The 18,951-nt window shown below is 40.5% G+C and overlaps 1 protein-coding gene across 1 annotated transcript; it reads left to right on the forward strand.

The window, feature by feature from the left end:
- The first annotated feature begins 205 nt into the window (after positions 1–205).
- LOC143373692 (ABC transporter G family member 23) lies at positions 206–18,889 on the forward strand. Its single transcript, XM_076821161.1, has 15 exons — positions 206–879; positions 12,141–12,270; positions 12,380–12,624; positions 12,977–13,154; positions 13,239–13,332; positions 13,691–13,906; positions 15,303–15,388; positions 15,465–15,696; positions 15,790–15,967; positions 16,108–16,223; positions 16,312–16,382; positions 16,453–16,541; positions 16,857–17,033; positions 17,112–17,198; positions 17,926–18,889. The coding sequence occupies exons 2-15, from the start codon at positions 12,167–12,169 to the stop codon at positions 18,138–18,140; spliced, it is 2,088 nt and encodes a 695-aa protein (XP_076677276.1). The 5' UTR covers positions 206–879; positions 12,141–12,166; the 3' UTR covers positions 18,141–18,889.
- Positions 18,890–18,951: the final 62 nt, after the last annotated feature.

Here is an 18,951-nt window from a genome sequence, read left to right on the forward strand (position 1 = left end):
AGGACGCCTGGCGAAGCAGGCGAGAGAAAGAACTTTTCCCCTTCCCAACGAAAGTACCTGCACCTGTGATTGCGGCCCGCTTCGATAGACACATGGACAACTTACCGATTCATAGATCCCCCCACCCGCGGTCGCTCAACATTTAGACTTGATCTTGATTTCCCAAAGAGACCAGCGGCCACGGCAGTCGTGTGTTGGACGGTGCGACGCTCGGACCTGGTACGATACAAGCACGTCCAAAAAATACGTCTGGATCGGCTGTCAACGCTGTCATGACATACATCCGCGTAGCCATCTACGGATTCGACAATCGATCGTTAGGAGTCTTCCGCCGTCGACAGTCCGTTTTGAGCGATCGCCGTGTTAACGATACGCTCCGACTGCCACCCGGAAACGGGATGCCCGATATAATCAGTGCAACGTGATATTTCGTCGCGCAACCGGTGTCTAGCTTCCCGCCGAAAACACGCCGAACGTCCACTGAGCCGCACGGGGAATAGGTTAGGGCTCTAGAAACGCGGGACGGGAGAAAAGTGTCCGACGAGGAAATACGAGAAAGTTGCACGCGCGGACAGAAATATTTCAGTGATAAAAGGGGGGAAGAAGACCTGGAACTAGAATCACGGGAGGGCTCCACTGCCGTGCGCCTGCATCTATTGCCTTGGACATCGAAACGATCCGAAACGATTCGAGGCGCCGTTCCATTGCGCGTCTTTCTGGTGGTAGCCGTGCATACCGGGGCGAGCGATCGACGTCGACTTTTCTGCTGCTTACAAACGTTCGAATTTGACGGCCGTGGTGCGCGGACGTTTTCAGAAGCGCAGGACAGCGTGGTCGCGTTTCACTTTCGAGGATTGAAGGATTATTCGCGGTGACGCGGTAAGTGGACCGGAAGTCAATCATTTTTACCACAAGTGCCAACGAATTCGCCTTTTCCGAGCGGCGCGCGGGAATGATTATCGGGAAAGCTGTGCGATAACTTTCTTTTGTTTATCGTTTCCACTGCGAAGATTACTTGGGTTTCGTAACAAACCGCGGTAAAATGTTGCCGTGGGAATTGTTGCTTCCATTAGCTCGGCGCATAGGAAATGTCGTTGTTTTCGATCAGACTTTCTACGCATGTGACTTTTCGCAGTTTCCGGCGGATCGAGTGGTGTTAATACTTCCGTTCCGTGGAAAGTGGATGTTCCGGAGGCAAAGAATTCGTTGCGCACTGTTTTTGGAGATTCTTTACTTTAAAATAATTTGTGGGGCTGCCATATTTTTGTGAAATATGGGTTTAAAATAGAGAAAAGGGTTTTATATATATTTACTACTGGATGGTGGAGCGATTTGCAAATATTTTTCGGTATTCAGTTAAAAGAGGTTGGCTGAAACCATTAAATGCTGTTTCCCGCCATTTTTCTGAACCTGTCGCCTGATTTCAATTCGCAGAGAAGATCAGTCGAACATCGAAATTATTCTTGATACGAAACGGGAAATATTAAATGAAAACTTGGTCGAAAATTTACGAAAATTTTAGATCAATAGTATTCGTATTTAGCGAAATATGCAGCTTGATAGTAAATTTTTTTTTCCCGTGTTTCTGAGAACGGTTGTTTTCCAATTCTCGAGAAGAAGACAAAATTTGCGTGGAGAAGAAGGATTTTAAGCTTTCATATTTTCCAGTGAAAATCCTTGTAGCCTAGTTACTTCATAATCCCACGATTCTAATTAACTTTCGTGTGTTATAATTAATTTATTTTCGAACGTTGGCGGTCCGCGTAAACGTTAAATGAAAGAAATTGGTCGTATCAAGTGAACGAAGAAACTTACGAAAAATGACACTTTGGTTGATTAAGGAGGGCAATTTAAAATAAATCTCCAATTTCCTATTTCCAGTCTACTGGGTAACTTCATAAGTCTAGACGTTGCTTTAAGACAGATTAATTCCATTATTAACTTAGTAAAATATTCAAGGACCTTCTTGTACTTCGCACAGCGTAAACTTTCAGTTTGACAAATGTGTGTTTTGGGAGCATCCATAAAATTCCTTGACACTGCAGTGTTCGCTGTTTTCGCGACACTTGAAGCTCCTCCGCTAGCATAATGATAAGTCTCGCCGAACATGGGGCCATAATTTTCTCAGTAACATTAGGAAACGTTGCATAATAGATGAAACGAGGAAGAGAGCACTTAGCTTTCCGCCTAATTCATGGTACATAAAGGAGGATACCGCAAATATCATAGGGAACTATGGAATTTACAAGAAAATTAATGGTTTAATTAATTATGCTCTGCTGAGACCAGAATGGTGTCTGATAAGCCTTATCTGTGGGCTGTGATTTCTAGTAGAATATTAACAAACAAGAAAACCAGGCCTTTGCGTGCCACGTGAATCGTAGTTACACTTATTCATAAAAAATGCTGCAAATATTGAGAAACAATAAATCCCGAGTTAACCTGTAATACTTGGGAGAACATAAGAAAATTTCGGCTTACCATTTGATCTTGCAGACATTTCTGAGACCCACAAAAAAAATTGCAGGAAGATGAATGTCCCAATTCGTTAGACCTAGATATTTTTACCACAACATTCGGATGTTAGACCCCCAATAGAGGACGTGTACCGCGATTATTATCCCAGATCGTGTAGTTTAGGGGAGACCGGGGCTAGTTGATACAGGGGGCAAGTTGATACAGACGAATTATCTCGACACCGTATATATGCAGCTCCATTTGAGCGAGATATGTGAAGATTGTTATTCAATTCTTTCCTACGATCCAGCGTACGTGTGTTTACATTGACGTTAACAATCGTTGTTTAACTGTCTTCGTTTATACAGAGAAACAGTAAATAGTTTTGATTGATACATCCAAGTTGATCGTCTAAATAACATTTTTTCATTCATTTTGTATGTATTTTCTCATGTTTTCGCTTACTATATATCAAAGAGGAAGGACCAAAGTATATTTCAGCATATTTATTATCAAGTAATTAATTAAAAAAAAAATTGAAAACTGAAAAACGTATCAACTAGCCCCGGAAAATTAATACGTCCAATTTATGTGCGCCATAGCGGACATTCAGCGTAAAGATGAGACTTGTTAAGCAAAAAACTAGGTAGTGAACACCCTGTGTCATAATACTTGTGTCATAAAACGTTCAATGGTGAATGGAACGGTTGTATAATATTTACTCTTATGTCTCAAGTTACCACAGTGTCAAACTATGCACGCAATACCATGCATGGTCATTGAAATCAGGGCCTCATAATTTTTTACAAGCGTTTAGAATGGAAGAAATTTGTTCAGTGTTGAAATATGTAACGCTAATATTAATGGTGCATATCTGATTCTTAACCCGTCTAATAAGCTCCAATATTATCCTGTTCACTTGTTAGTAGTTGTTGGAACGTAAATCAGTAGTTCTATAAATATATTTTTCCAAGATTATTGCGTTTCATCCTCGAGTCTGCTAGGACTTTATCAAGCAAGGTCTCATTTAAATGTACCTCTTGAAAATGCGATTGCTTTATGCGCGACACGTGCAATATTTTATTCGTCACGTTGAAAAGACATTTGCTTATATTTCGCTGATCGCTGACGCACGGCAGAAAATCGTTGACGACTGAAATACTTCCCGTACCGCGAGTTAGTATTTAGCGAAGAATGTGAATTGGATATGGAGGACCCAAAGTTTGAGCGGTGCAATATTCATATTTCAGGTTCTAGATTTGTTTGTGCTTTCGTTAATTCAAAGATGTGTCGCGGAATAATCGAAGATGCAACAGATCGTCGAAATGAGAATGCGCCCTGCATTTCAGTTGACTGATTTGAGATTCTGATGGTGTCCAAGTTGAATTAAAGCTTGGGGCTATTTATAAAGCACTTCGGGTTTAATACTCGCGATAGGAGACGAACTTATTCTGTTTCAATAAAACACGAAGTGATCTTTACAATTTATCTACTACTCGTCATCGATATGCAAAGTTTCAAAGTCATCTATTTTAAACCGCGATTGCACAAAATTGAAATATGTTAGTATACACCACATTATGCGATTTTAGTTTTTACAGACATGGAATATATGGACTTTATTTTTTTACTAACATTCTAAACGCTACGAAAAAAAGATTTGCATCCTTTACGTGCATTTCTATGCAAATATCTCCGGAAGGGAATACTGAAAAATTAAATACCCTTTTTTATTGCTGCCACGTGCTGTTGTTTAGCCAAGGTCTTCTGGTCGATTAGAAAATGAAGGAAGGCAAGATCAGTTTGAAAGAAGCAGGAAATGTTATCCAATGCAGAAATGTTCGCTCAGTGCCAAATGACGCGCGAACCAATGATTCTTCCTCGATACTTTCATCCCAGTTGTGTTCGAAGGCAAACGAATCTCTTCCATTCACATTATTGTAATTTTTCCTACGGGTACTAGGCAGTCGATCCTGTCTAAAGTGAAGCATTTCTGTTTCAATTAATTGCAAAGAGACAAATTGAAAGTGAGACTTGTTCTTTCGCACGAAGTTTCTTAGCATCATAAACTTCAATACAGATGGGTCATTAAAGAGGCTTTTTACACATGTTTCTTTTGTTTTGCAATGAGAACTGAAAAACGGAGATTCCAATCGATTCAAATCAAATTGGAGCGTGTTCAAAAAATGTAACCGAAGTTAGTGAAAACTCTTATTCTTTATGAAAAAAAAAACAAAATAAAACCACGTTCATGAAGTTTTACCCTCCCCCAAGCCCCAAAAGCTGAGGTCTTAGTTTTTTTGCATTAAGAGTAAGAGTTTTCATTAACTTCAATTTAGATTCGGTCCGAAACTACACAAGTCTCAGTTTCGATTTGTTTCTTTGTAATTAATCGAAACAGAAATGCTTCATTTTAAACAGGAACGACTGCCTAGCACCCTTAACGCACAATATCCCACTCGAATTAAACCAAATCACTTGAATCCACTGGAACACTACGACTTGCGAAGTTTACACAAACAGATCGAACTTCCTACCATGGAAGCTAAGCAGAAACTAATCACTTCTCGCAATCAAATCCAACGTCTAAATCGCCCCGTCTTCCTTACGAATGCTCAATCAACCCTAGTGGGACCCTACCTATAAACGAAACAGCTATTAAGGGCGTTCTGAAATTACCTAAGGGTAAGTTTAGCGATTTCTCACCCCCTCCCTCCCCCAGTATAAGAATTCATAAGATTTTATATTCCAACCCCCTTTCCCACCCTTTCATACGTAATATTTTTTATATTACAATTTTTGAGCTATTAAAATTCTTTTAAAGGTTTATATAATTCATTTAACTCGGTTTCGTGTACGCGACGATGCATCGTTTTTTAGGCTACTCGTATTGAAAATTGGGTTAAAAAAATATTACGTAAGCGGTTACCTGACTCCCTCTCCCCCCTTGTAAGAAAAAGTAAGGAATTCCCGACTCCCTCTCGCCCCCAGAAGCCTTCTTACGTAATTTAAGGACGACCCCTTAGGTTCACTACCTTACGTCACATACCACCGACATTTCTTACGACATCCAGATCGTCATACACAGGTGGCATCGTCGATTCTGCATTTTACCTTCGCGAAGTATGCATGGTCCACTTTCTTCAGATACTGATACCAGGCAACCTGGCGGGCATTCACATTCTTTATGCACCAAATGGAAAATGCACACCGCGTCGAGTAGGACCACTGGAAATATGTCGTGGCCAATCGCGGGAGGTTTTTCGAACTCAAGGTGGTAGCGAACGTGTCGAGCAGGATACTATGACGCTGGCACGTGAACGAACGGGGCCCGCAATAAGTCGTGCCACCGTTTAAGAGGGGGCATACAGCCAGAGAAGCCTAAACTGACGTTCTTTTAGAATTTTTGTTAAGGAAGTATTAACATTATTGCACCCGTGATTGTTTCATTAATTATGTCACATCTTTGGCCATGATACTTCATTTTTGTACGTAAAAATATTAACCGTATAACGCAGTTTCAAATGTGTCACTCGCTGCACTGATTCGCGGTACCCACTAAATTAAATTAGTTTCTCTGAAATATATTAACAAACGCTGTTTGCGACGTGACCGATTTAAAAAAACGTTGATTTTTAAAGAAATGACAGCACTCCAAATGAAACGTCCAATTATCGGACATGGAGTCTTCACTTTTTATGCAATTAAAAAGAAACTGTGAATCGAATAAAAAATCCGCCCTGTCGAAAGCAGCATTTGTTAATATATTTAAAAAACTAATTTACTTTTTGTTAAAAATCTATTTAACTGGGAGTGGGTGCCGCAAAACACTGCAGCGCATGACGCATTTGTTTTTACATACAAAAATTGTTAGAATATAATGTTTATTTATTTAAGAAAATAAAAGTTACACAGTCGATCGTCAGTATAATAATAATAAGAACTGCGTAATACTTAAACTAAAAGTAATGGAAAGAATAGTCTTTAGCGCGATGCAAGTTAACCGTTTGGAGGGTTTTCTCGGACTGAGAAGCGCAGGGGTCGAGAAGACCGTTTTCCCCTCTTTTGGGTCTCCTGTAGCGACTGAAAGGAAAACTCACAAGTCACCGGGTCCCCAAAGTCCCTGACACTTCAACTCCAGGAACAGTCCATCGTTGTACACATTCCAACAAAAATTAAGTATCATAGCCAGGAACGTGACATAATTAATAAAGCAATTACGAGTCCAGTAACGTTAATACTTTCTTAAAGGAAGATTTTGATAGAACCTCAGCTTTTAGGCCTGTCTAGTCCCCTTTAATTTATTTACAGCGGGTACTCACCCGAAAACTCTTCGCTCACGTGCCCCGCGAAGCCGTTCCCCGACGTTTACTTTCTTCGTGACGCGGGGTCCACGAAAGTGACGCAAAAATTAGGCGGCCGAAAACATCGAAACGGTCGTCGACCGACGCCGAGATGCTGCGTCCTCCCGGCACGCTCGAGCCGTTCTTCGGACGCGAATTTCTCCGGCGAATTTACTTTCTACACTCGCCTATTTTCGTTGCCTATTGCCCCACGCGGCGAGATCCAGCGGCGGTCCAAGTGTCTTACTTTGCTGCGGAAATAAGAACGCGGGCTGGCCAGAGATCCGTCCACGCTCACCGCAACCGAGAACCGCGAAATGGCTGCGATGATCGGGATCCTCGCTGGGGACCATTGGGCTGGGGTTTGTAATTCCGTCGCGCGATGGACGCCTTCGGTATGATAAATATAAGGGTAAATAATAAGGTTGGTGGATGGAGGGCCTGGTGGGACGAGCAGTCGATTTTTACTCTGATTTCTGGATGCTGGGATGGAGCGATGGGTGCCACAGTTCGTGGGAGGATTATCAAGGATTAACCCTGGAATGTGGCGAAGAGGATTCTTCTGTGAGTGAGAAGTTACAGCGCGAAGGCTTGGAGAAGATATTTAAAAAATTTAAAGTAGGAAACAGTATGTTATCAATTAGTAAATTCTGTGACGAGTAACTCAGTAACCTGTCCCGTTAATTACATAATACTTCTGCAGGATGTGTTATAAGCAGATTTTTTAAATATAAGTTTGTCGTGACTTCACGTCGCGGAAGATAGAAAAGCAGATAAAATTCCAGAATTGCACGCACTAAATCATCTTCAGTGAATTCATGTTTTATTCGACAGAAACAGCGTTTCTCTATCAGTATCGTATAGTTTCTAATCCTTCTTCTTCGTCGTCACCACTGTACAAACTGCGTACTACATCTTACATAATTGCTAAATCACTGCTGTATTAGTTCGACCATTCACTAATTATTGAGCACGAGGTAGCTCCGTCCTCTGGCCGAAACTTTCATATTTGTTTGCCACTGGGCTACCTCAGGAACCACGATCACTGGCTCCTCACTTAGTAAACTATACCATTGACTTTTGAACACCATATACAAACAACCCACCTTTTGCTGCGAACTTACGTAAGAATATAAACCACTGACGTATTAATTCGAATATTTATTAATCACTGGACATTTGGCTCCGTCCTTCCACCGAGACTTTCCTATTTTTTTGCCACTGGGAAACCTCGAGGGCCCTATTCGCTTCTCCCATCGGTTACCATTTGCTCAAATCTCGCTAGCCACCGCTAGAGTCTTATCAAGGCGCTTTACACCATCGCTCCTACAGTTTCGATACTCGACGGTGTCTCGAAATTGCCGTTCGTAACACTTTCTTCGCGGTGTCGTAACTTGAGCCTTGAAATCGCGTGTAATCGTGCCTATTCCGGAAAATGTAGTTTTTATAAGCAAAAAAAAGTCTAGTTGTCATTTGTAATTACGTGCGTCCGAAACGAGGGCGACGGACACGTATCAGCCGCAAATTACACGGTATTATCAGGATTTGCATAAGTCCATGGCGTTTATTAATAACCTTGCGCAAATTTCAACTGACACCAGGCCTTTGCCGATACGTATCTCGATTCCACTGATTTTTCCCCCAACACGGCCGAGCGAGTTGCTTGGTAATTGCTGATTAAACGGTCCTTTCATCTGGTACAGGTTCTCCCGAATGTTCGCCAGGTATTATGGGAAAGTACAGTTAATATCGCACAGCTGAGTGCATTCGTTGCGAAATTATTCTTCAATTATGAAAGAGAGTTCCAAGATGGACTCAGCATCCAGGACTCTGTTGTGTCCATTCGTAAACTACAGATCCGACGTGTCGAACCTGGTCGCAAGGCTCCAGGTTCCAGACGACCATTCGAGAACGTTGACCTAGAGTTACACTTTTTCCTAGGCTCTCGACACGTGGTGCATGCTCAGCTGCTATAGTCCATCGTAGGTCGAGTGCATCCAACTCAGGTAGTCCCTTCGTATAACGGTAGAACATCCGCGCTTAGAACTGGTCCTATTCGATCTTGCTTAGGTAGAATGCACGCACGGATCGGGATTAGGTGGAGGTGGCGAACGATCGAAAACCTGCAGTCGGACGTTGCAGAGGCCAGAATGTTTATCGTCGCCAATGAGTCACAGACTCGTTGGCCTGCTTATTTTTTAGAGTACTTACTGGTTATTGCATTACCTCTCGTCGATCCGCAGTTCAGTAAGAAAAATTCAATCCACTGCGTCTGGCGGTAACGCGTAAAACAGCATGGGGTGATTCCTCGTCTAAAAATTACTCAAAATGCTGCAAGTGTTTTGGGAATATTTACCTTAAGGGGGTATACCCGTTTGAACCCTCGGAAAATGTATACATTTTGTGGATTTTTTTACAAGTCAACGGTTTGATGCAGATTTCCCGTTTTTTAACTATGTTTACATAGTATTATGAACTACTTATAAAAAAAGTTTCAGTTAAAAAACTATTGTTTTTCGGAAGTTACGGATACATGTCCGAAAGTCTCTCGATTTTAGACGGCTAAACGGTGGCCCTAAAAACTCGCGCTACGTTCAACCAATTTACTTCAAATTTTGCATGCAGAATCATAATAAGATTCCACATCGTCCAACGAAGGCGATTTTGAAAATTTTGAAAAATAAAGAAATGGTGAGAGATCAAAGGTAAAGTTAAATTTTTCTAAGAGAAAAATCCACCTTTTTCCTTTATAAATAATAAACGGGGAATCGAAATAAAAAAAGCCTTCGTTGGACGATGCGGAATCTTATTATGATTCTGCATGCAAAATTGGAAGTGAATTGATTGAACGTAGCGCGAGTTTTTAGGGCCACCGTTTAGCCGTCTAAAATCGAGAGACTTTCGGACATGTATCCGTAACTTCCGAAAAACAATAGTTTTTTAACTGAAACTTTTTTTATAAGTAGTTCATAATACTATGTAAACATAGTTAAAAAACGGGAAATCTGCATCAAACCGTTGACTTGTAAAAAAATCCACAAAATGTATACATTTTCCGAGGGTTCAAACGGGTATACCCCCTTAAATGTGTCGAGTGACGTGCACTCTAGTTTTCAGCAACTTCGAAAACGAAGAACTGGAATTTTTTTTTTATTTCTTTGAAATAATTTTATTCTACACTCAGGATTAACGTGTCCATAAAGAATCACCTTTACACTGGCGTCTAGATTAATTGAATTATAGTTACGCAAAATTATAGTTAAGCAAACCAAGTATTTAATTGAACACCACAACTATTAGATTTAATCATAATTAAAAGCACGTGCAAGCTCTGAAGTAGCTGCTTGTAAAGCTACTGGAAACTAATATTAAATTTAATACCAGGAAGAATATTTGTACATACAGACTCACAGCACTTCCAGGCACTGTTAACATAAAAGATCTCCACGAAATTAATGTTAACATTTCCCGGAAGCGATCGAAATCCGTGTACAAAAGTCGTCGTCCTGTTCCCCTGGTACATGCTCGAAAAGAAAGAGCAATTCTGCCACTCGATCCTAGCCCATGATACATTCGCAATTTCCCCGGCCACTGTAACGCACAGTGATTTAGCGAAAGAGCACAACTACCAGGACTGGTTACCTCCGCGGTGTTTTTCTGACTTCTAGACTCTCTTTTGGATGATTTCTTTTGGGGCACTGCCTTGCGAGTATGCTGCAATCGCTTTCACCGTCAGATTGAATCAAATGCTACCATTATTCCGCTATATGTCGCCGAGTGCCGAGCTTCTTGAAAGATTATAAATAAACGAACGTCTCGTCGCATGGTTAAACGTACCTGCTACTATTAAAACCACTTTCTTCGAGCAAGGTCTCGTGCCTCGTGTCCCGTGCTCGCGAGTAAATCGCAATAGCAAGGGTTGCGGAGGGTTACTCTTAGAAATTCGTATCACACGGGCTCGATAATGTACACCCGAAACAGATGCTCGGAATGATAAATGAACGAGGACCACCGCGGGGATCGGTATTCAACATAAAGGCAGTCTGAACGGAATACGCAATGCGACGCTCCAATATCTCGTGTGAAAAGTGTTTGTATCGGCTTTTAACTGTTTCAGCGTCATCGAGCTCGTTTGCCCTGTCGATTGACACAGCGAATGTTTTTAGAAGAAGACAGCAGTGTCACAAATTCACGAACGATTATTCTCTGATTTTAACTCGTCTCATCTGCGCCTCGTCAATTTTTGGTGTGACTTCGAAATCGATGGGAATAAAATATTGAGATTTAGATGCGAAAACGCGGGGCACGGTAACCCAAGTCTTCGAATAATACGAGGAATAAGAGCAAGCAGGAGATTCGCAAAAGTAGGAGGTGTAAGGGTTTATAATTATTCCAAGACGTAGTGTCATCTTCGCCGCGAATCTCGTCGCAATGCCTGATGGGTTCGAGAAAGTGAAAGGGCCGGAGGAATTATGCAAAAAATGGGTTACCGTGACGAAGGAAGTACCCTGTCTAATGTTCAAGTGGAGGGACAAGTTTGATGGCCTTGGCAAAATTCTTGAGTATGATTTGCGAAGTATTACGCGATCGTTAGTCCTAGATTCACCTGGCTGTGGTCTATTATAGCGGTGAAAGATAAATACGCTGAAACGACTAAGTTTGTTGAACGCTGGGGACAAGTATGTACACACTTTGTTTAATGAAACGTTTCGAGGATACGTTCAACAAATCTAGAATCACGCAATGCAATATTACTTAAGTGGTTTGTTCGGCGTGTTGGAAAATTACATCTGGTTCTAGGAAAAGTGAATTTTTATGCAACCAAAGAACTTGCATTGCTGTTTGACAGTAAATCAGCTAAATTTATATATTGTATTTTATAAAGATCAATATATTTAGATACATTATTTCTTTCGTCTCTGGTATTCGATTCGTTCTCAGAAATTGTGTGGAACCCCTATAGATAAATCCTCTTAATTATTTCCCACAGCTTAGTATTATCTGAGCTCAAGACTTCCACTACGATTGGAAAAAATTCTGCAGAAATAGAATTCGAAGGAATAAAGCTTCTAATCCTTCGGAACGAGAGATAATTCTACAAGGCGACAAAGTAACCTGCTACTGACGTCTCGAATGTGCAATTTGAATAGTTATAAATGTTAAACGGACAAAAAAAACTGATTAACGAGACGCTGCATGTACTTTAGCCTGATGAGCTTTTGATTTCCTGCCTGCATACGACCAAAAGAAACGACTGCATTTAATGAAATCGTAATGCACGTTCGGATGCTGACACGCTCGATACTTCTAGACAATTTAAGTGCAACTTGTCCGTTACAGATTCCTGCTAGTTAACGTTTCATAAAATGGTGGTGGAACATGCGATCGTCGTGAGGAATGCCAGGCAACGATATGAGAAGGGAAAGCCGATTCTGAATGATTTGCAGCTAACTGTTCCCAAAGGATCCATGTGAGCAACTTCTGCTAAAATTTTCATTCAACTCTACACATTTGTATAGGCGCGTGTTTCCACTTGTTCATTCGGCTTTAATTATGTGTACGTTGATTATTTCTTACAGATATGGTTTACTGGGGCCAAGCGGCTGTGGAAAAACCACTCTGCTCTCCTGCGTGGTTGGCATTCGGAAATTGGACAGCGGTGAAATTTGGGTGCTTGGTGGAAAGCCGGGAACCAAGGGATCGGGAATTCCAGGGCCACGAGTGGGTTACATGCCACAGGAGATTTCGTTGGTGGAGGAGTTCTCTGTGATTGGGGCGCTTTACTTCTTCGGCAGGATAAATGGCTTGGAGAATGAAGTGATTGGTAACTCATGATACACTGTTTTAATTATTCCCCAATTGAAACTGTTCGTGTACTTCTATCGTTATCTGATAAATAGTTATATACATTGACCGAGGAAGAATCCAACACCTTCAAAAAGTAATTAGTCAATAATGAAATGTCATATGAGAGTTCACTCTAACAGAATTTGTAAAGAAACTCTTATAATTTTTTCTCAACGTTATAAATGCTTGCCATGCACTCACTGTTGCAGTCTAATTCGTTCCACACTCTATACACACCTCAATTAGGTATATAAAGTATTCTTGCAACATGGACTTGTCTTTTTACCTGCATCCAACCGTAACGCAGTTCCTGTACTCTCTGATTCCAGAGGACAGGTACATATTTCTGAAGGATCTGCTTCAGCTACCACCCAGAGATCGTTTAGTGAGAAACATGAGTGGCGGTCAGCAAAGGAGATTATCTTTTGCAGCCGCCTTGCTTCATCAGCCTGAATTACTAATCCTTGATGAGCCCACCGTCGGTCTGGATCCGGTTTTAAGGGACAAGCAAGTACAATTTCATTTCCTTGCCTCTCGATCGCGTAAAGGAGATCGAAAGACGATAAAGTGAGCGAGCGATTCTTTGAACAGTATTTGGAACCATTTGGTGAAGATCACGCAGGAAGATGGTGTCACTGTTGTCATCACCACGCATTACATCGAGGAAGCGAGGCAAGCAGACATGGTAAGTAGTATTCTGTTGCAGCCTTGCGAACGAATTTGCGCAGAGTATTTATGTTGAGAATAAGAAGTGGTTTTTTTCAAAAGGTGTGTCGCGATGTTAGGGAATTTGAATTCCATAGACAACAGTGATTTTAGAATGGTAAAATTTGGAAAGGAAATACTCCGCCGCAGAAATTAATAGACACGTAATTATTTACACTGATAATTAAGTAATTAACGCCAGGACTGTAGTATTACTTCTTCGTATTCGCAAAGAAAAATGTCACAAGGCATTAGAGTAATAACATTTCATACAAGAGTCGCTGTAAACAGACACGCGTTATGCATTACCTATGGTAATGAATTATTACAATGCTCAGATTGGATTAATGAGATGCGGTCAGTTGTTGGCTGAATCATCGCCGAGCGATCTGCTGGAGAAGTATCAGACTAATTCCTTGGAGGAAGCGTTTCTGAGCTTGAGTGAATCGCAAGTGCAAAATCCGTCTGGCGGAATCACTCAATCTCCAGTTCCTCCGGCAGAGTTTACCAACGTCGCCACCCTGGACTCCATTTACAAGAGTTTCCCGAGAAAGGTAATGCATGCAATTTTATATCTGTTTAACATTCGTGGGAGAAGTACCAGAATCGTAGCACATATTTCAGATTTCAATGTGCTGTGTAGGAAAAGCTTGTTTGAGGATAACCGGTCGTCCTTCCTTTTTTAAAGAAAAATTAGATTAATAACTAAATTTTGAGTTTCCGTATCTTATCATCTAACAATTTGACATAGACACTATTTTAATGGTCCTCTAGGTCAGACAGATAATTTTTACTGCTTTGGAAAATAAATCGTATCTTCGTCATTTTTTAAAATAGAAAGCTGAAATTTTTATATTTATAAGATGGGGAATTGTAGATCCCTTACCCAAAATTTCATATAAATAGTACGATTAGTTTCTGCATAATAGAATTATGAAAATCATTGCTAAAAATGTCAGTCCAGTGATTTCAATGCATGGTGGGAGTGTCATCCTCAAGTTCACTATCAGCTTGGAACTGTTGCCTTCAATTTCGCGAAGAAGCGTATTAAAATTTAATTTCTGAAAATTTATTTCTACGTCAATGAACTACATTGTTAAATTGTACAGTTTTTTCCTCGAAATTCTCGATTTAATTCTTCACTGATACTTCGAGTCTATCAGCAAGGTATTTGAGATGAGACACGCTTCTGCAAAGACAGTAGTGTGTATTTAGGTCAGCGCACGTCATTTTATCCACGTTTTAGCAGCCTTTGATTTAAATGTCTGACATTGAGAAACAGAATAGGGTGGAGGACATCGTGTTGAAACCATATATGTACAGTTCCTCGCTAACAGGCACTGCATGTGATGAACGGAAGCAGGTAAGTCAATAGAATTGTTCTCCATTATGGCAGTGTCCATTTTTAAGCACACGTTGGACAAATATTTCTCTTCGTTTTATCGGGTATGTACTATAGGCTTCAGAGTCCTGTTTTCAACAGCCCATTCTTTATGCGATCTTATATTTCGTCGAAGTTCAATTGCTTTCTTAAGTCTCAATTATGACTTTAAGAGAGTGTAAAATCGCGTTTCATCTCCCTTCTTATTGGATCTAAGAACAATCTCAGTATGTTATATAATACACGACGAAAAAGTCAAAGCTTGTGCGACTCAATCCTGATTAAAGAATCTTATTACGAAAGTCTCCTCTGATCTTGTAGAAGGGGAATAAGAAAGAAGTAACTGACAGCACCGTTAAAACTGGTGCAAACTTCAAATATAAATAACACAGCCATAAATGCATTACAAAGTAACGTGAGATATTCTATTCGTCACCTTAGAATTTGCCCAATGATATACTTCTGAAACATGAAATTAGAATCTCCATAAATCCCAGAGAGATGTAGAGTCGTGATCGAATCAAGCCACCCTTAAAATTAGGGAGAATAAAGGGAAAGCCGTATTTCAGAACAACGAGTTGCTGCAAAGCAGTGCGAAGAAGAGGTGCGAGGCCCTCCTCATGAAGAATGCTCTCCAGTTCATACGCCACCCCGGGTAATTGACATGATAATATATTATTAGCAGATGGCACAAATGACGCGTGTGTCGCATCTAAAATTTGTTTGCACAGGGGTGTTTTATTCTCGATAATCCTGCCGATATTACAAATGGTGTTATTCTTCAACTCCACCGGTCTGGACCCAAAGGGGCTCGCCATATCGATCGTGAACGATGAAGCTGGCAGCTGTAATTACGGGAGAAATCGGGGCAACGTTACGTATGATGAAAACGAGTTTACTTGCAATTTTGTTGACCTCAGCTGCAGGTTTATAAAGGGAATCGACGACTCTGTTCTGCAGAAGGTACGCGGGCTATGTTAATTAATTCAGAAATTCGGGGAACTAGTCCTGAGGAGACCTGCACCGTTGTATGCGCTGATCACGTTCAATTTTTAGATATATTACAGCACTTATGACGAGGCAGTGCAAGAAATAAAAAAGAAGAAGAGCATCGGAGTGATGCATTTCAGTGGAAATTTTTCGCGCGCTTTGGAAACGAAGCTGGAAGACTTTTTATCGACGTCAGATGAGAATATTCTGGCCAGCCAGATCGAAGTTTCGTTTTATACGCCAGGTACGCGCCTTTGTAATAATTAGTAAACATTTTATAAACACAGAGGTCTATGAAAATATATATATTTTTAATTGAGTGGCAGTTGAAGTATAGGCAATTTTTATGGGAAGAAACGAAATGGATATTGCTTTTTCTTTTAGACAGACAAATCGGTTTGTTCGCACAGAGAAAACTGTACGACAGTTTCTTTGACGAATACGAACAGATCATGAGCGAGTGTCGAATATCTCCGAAATTCGCGGACGTACCGATACGCGTACGTACACTTAAGAAACTTTATGCTTGCAACAGTGCATTAAATAATAATCGTTAATATTATCAGGATGAATTATTGATTTTTCCAGATCGAAGAACCCATCTTTGGTACGAGGGACCAAAATTACGTAAAGTTCGTTACGGCTCCTTTCATATTATCGTAAGTTCGAAACTTCAAATGATCGTTTCAAATTATAAATAAGTTTTTTTTATAAACACACTTGTCTCAGGTTAGTGTTCGTCTTGGCAACGTCAATTTGCTCCAGTATAATTATCACAGATCGACACTCGGGCGTGTGGGATAGAAGTCTTGTTCAAGGTAAATTGTGCATTATTATTAAATACCGAGCATGTCAACAAATAAATTATACGAGCTCTCTAGGTGCATGGAATGTTGCGTATACTAATGTTCTCAGAAGATTAGTAGGTTCGAATAAATGATCGATCGTTTCCATTCAATTCCAAATATGTAGGAGGAGCATCAACTTTCCATCTCAACGAACAACTCTGAATTTTTATAGAAATTGAAACGTAAAGTTTAGAAAATGAAAATTACTTGAAATATTTGTTTAATCGCTCGTGTCCTTCGAGCAAATTCTATGATTGAAAAATCTATGTGCCGTTTCGAAATTAGGTGTCACAACGGCGGAAATATTAATTACACACCTGACATCCCAAGTGGTGGTGATTATCATTCAAGTAGGAGCGTCATTGTGTGTCTGCTTTTTACACTTCGGTGTAGAGTGTAAAGGATCAATGACCGCGGTCATTTGGCTCGCCATACTCGAAGGAATTTGTGGGATGATGTACGGTGAGCATTAAAGTTAATATAAAATTCCGACCAAGTCGAAACCAAGTTAAAATCCCGTTCCCATTTAAATTTCAACAGGCTTCGTGATATCGATCATGTGCACTTCGTACGCTCTCGTCAATTATGCGTCCGTAGGAAGCTTTTTCCCGTTGATACTTCTTTGTGGTGAGTGATATACGCAATTCGTTTAATTTCAGTAGTTAGAATCTCCATCGTAAAATTAAACACAAGGCGCGTTCTTCGTATGCGTCATACACTGTTCAAAATAATTGCAGGCTCGTTTGCGTAAAAAGGATCAGTAGTTCAAAAGCTTTGATGTGTGATGTGTTATTACATTTTCTTCTGCCTTATAGATATGCCACAAAAAAATGTATACTTATCTTCCTCATTAGCATACTACCTGCTTCTTCAAACTATACAGACTTACATTATAATCAATTCAATGCAATCACGCATTTGATAAACACATCATTGGTAAAAAAAAGTACCTACAGTATTTCTTTTACGTTACGATCGTTGCTTCTAGTTATTCAGAAAATCCGTTTCTACTTTTTTGAACAGTGCAACGATAGAAAAACGCGTTAATCAAATTAAAATACTTGACACCTAATCAAAGCTGTAACAAATAATCAGTCGGTTGTCTCTGCACGTATCGCAGGAAAATATCTCGTTTCACTTTTTCTTCATGAAGCCTCCTTAATTCTCTGCATTCGGAAAAAACGAAAGTGCACGAACGAATTTACAGCTGAGTGACTTAGAATCTCACGAATTCAGTTTGAATCACGTTTCGAATGTTTCGTCGGGATTTCAATCGAGCGCTAAAGTCTAGGGACACATGGATAGGTTTATCTTTAAGGACAAAACACTGAAGAAATCTGTTGGCATTTTAAAGGACTCATTTGGCCAATCGAGGGCATGCCCAAGCCCCTTCGATGGTTCAGTTTGAGTTTACCCATAACAGTGCCGGGGATCTCGATGAGGGGTCTTCTGGAGAAAGGGACTTCCGTCCAGGAGCCTGAGGTGTACACTGGATTTTTAGTACTACTAGCGTGGATCGTGGGCTTTATATCCCTCTGCCTGTTTCAGTTGAGGCCGAAGCGCGCGTAAGAGATGTGATTAGCGTAATAGGAATAAAATAAAGTGAAATGAAATGGGTGATAGGAGATGGGGGTTGTTCGTTGCGTGCAATAGTGGGGGAGAAATCTCCCACGCGTTTCACAGGGTCGATTCACTTTAGACTTATCGTCTACTTAGTTCGTTAACTTCTCTAGCGTAGTGACAGGGATTCGTGATACCGTAGTTTCTTGTGTGTAGCCGATAAGGAAAGCCTTTTAATTTAAACAGAAGTATACCGTATACGTCTGAGTGTTTGTGTGCGAGTTGAGGGTGAGAAAGAAATTCTTGTTAAGTCTCCAAAGACGCAGCGCGTGGCGAAATGTGAATGGTAGCTAGATATACTATTAATTATTAATAAATACCAGTTGTATATTTCGTACTCCATTACTTTTAAAGTAGCGTGTAAATGTGAATATTATCCCTGAGGGCATTCCGTCGATTCAATCTATATTAGATTCATTCGTAAATCGCGAGGAATGCAAATATTTGGAGGAAGAAAGTTTATTAGGATTTGCTGTGCGAATATAAATGGGCAGGTTTCTTGACTCTTTTTCTGGAGGAACTGAATGCCAATAGTGTCGCTGAATTTATATTCCAATTATAGTATTCTAAATTCCACCACTGTGCCTTCGCTCCGAAATACGGCGAATAATGTAAATGTGCAGGAACTTCTACGTACCACGGTGTCACTAATAATAAGTATGTAAATAAACAAACTACATGCGAAGATCGAAAAGGAATTTACCTGATGTTCTTACTCTTCGCTAGAATTTCTGTCTCTTTAGCGCCCTGGGACCACGAC

Source organism: Andrena cerasifolii, chromosome 10 (genome assembly GCF_050908995.1).
Source record: "Andrena cerasifolii isolate SP2316 chromosome 10, iyAndCera1_principal, whole genome shotgun sequence".
Classification (NCBI taxonomy): Eukaryota; Metazoa; Arthropoda; class Insecta; order Hymenoptera; family Andrenidae; genus Andrena; species Andrena cerasifolii.